The sequence below is a fragment of the Buceros rhinoceros genome, unplaced genomic scaffold, assembly GCF_000710305.1.
Source record: "Buceros rhinoceros silvestris isolate BGI_N320 unplaced genomic scaffold, ASM71030v1 scaffold26292, whole genome shotgun sequence".
NCBI classification, from domain to species: domain Eukaryota; kingdom Metazoa; phylum Chordata; class Aves; order Bucerotiformes; family Bucerotidae; genus Buceros; species Buceros rhinoceros.
In genome coordinates, this window is record NW_010398746.1 from 11,239 (window position 1) to 12,195 (window position 957).

Sequence of the window (957 nt, forward strand, 5' to 3'; positions counted from 1 at the left end):
CACCGAAACTCCCCTGATACAACTTGAGGCCATTTCCTCTCCTCCTGTCGCTTGTTCCTGGGGAGAAGAGACTGACTGCCCCCTCGCTCCAACCTCCTGAAATTCAGGGAGTTGTGGAGAGCCAGAAGGTCTCCCCTGAGCCTCCTTTTCTCCAGGCTCAACCCCCCCAGGTCTCTCAGCCGTTCCTCAGTGCACTTGTGCTCCAGACTGTGCATCGGCTTCACTGCCCTTCTCTGGACACGCTCCAGCCCCACCGCCCCCGTCAATGTCCTTCTTGGAGTCAGAGGCCCAAAACTAGACCTGGTATTCAAGGTGTGGACTCATTTACCTTTCTTTTCCCAGATCCCATCTTGCTTCATTATCCAAATGCCGCGTTTTGGGAAGGAATATAAAATGTTCAGCAAAATCATTCCTTCCTTGGAGCTGGATATAACAGATCTGCTGCTTGACAGTAAGTTGTGCCATGGTGAAGCTGCCAGCTGTGACTGCGAGCAGCCAGGTGACAGATGTCACCACTTTGGGTTGTGAGGGGGGATCGTGGTGTCATTCTTCTTCCCCAAACACCAGTTTTAGCAGGACAAGTTCAATTTCAGGTGAGGGCTGGAGAAGATTTATCCTCTCATCCCTGTCACCTCTGCAGGTCCCAGGGAGTGCTGCGTGTGCGGCGACATCGCTACCTTGGAGTGTTCAGAGTGTTTCAGAGACAAAGTATTTGCAGCCACGGGGCTGAAGCAGTTCTGCAGCTCCTGCTCCAAACAGGTATGCGTTTGCTTTGGCTTGTTATGAAATCCACCTCGGTGGCCGACAGCAGATTGAACCCCCTGAAACACACACCCTTCTCCTCAGGTTCATTCCCACTACCAACGCAAAACCCACAAGCCAACGAGGCTGCACGTCCCCGAAGAGTTTCACGGTCGGAACACCCGGGGCGGCCAGCAGGTCCCTCGCGCGACGATG

The 957-nt window shown here is 54.0% G+C and overlaps 1 protein-coding gene across 1 annotated transcript in view; it reads left to right on the forward strand.

Moving 5' to 3' along the window:
• The window catches only part of LOC104489111 (ubiquitin carboxyl-terminal hydrolase CYLD-like), a 12,121-nt gene that overhangs the window by 10,377 nt on the left and 787 nt on the right, over positions 1-957 (forward strand). The window contains exons 11-13 of the mRNA XM_010131227.1: positions 343-451; positions 641-759; positions 847-939. Coding sequence (XP_010129529.1) covers positions 343-451; positions 641-759; positions 847-939 — 321 coding nt within the window. The remainder of the gene's footprint in view (positions 1-342; positions 452-640; positions 760-846; positions 940-957) is intronic.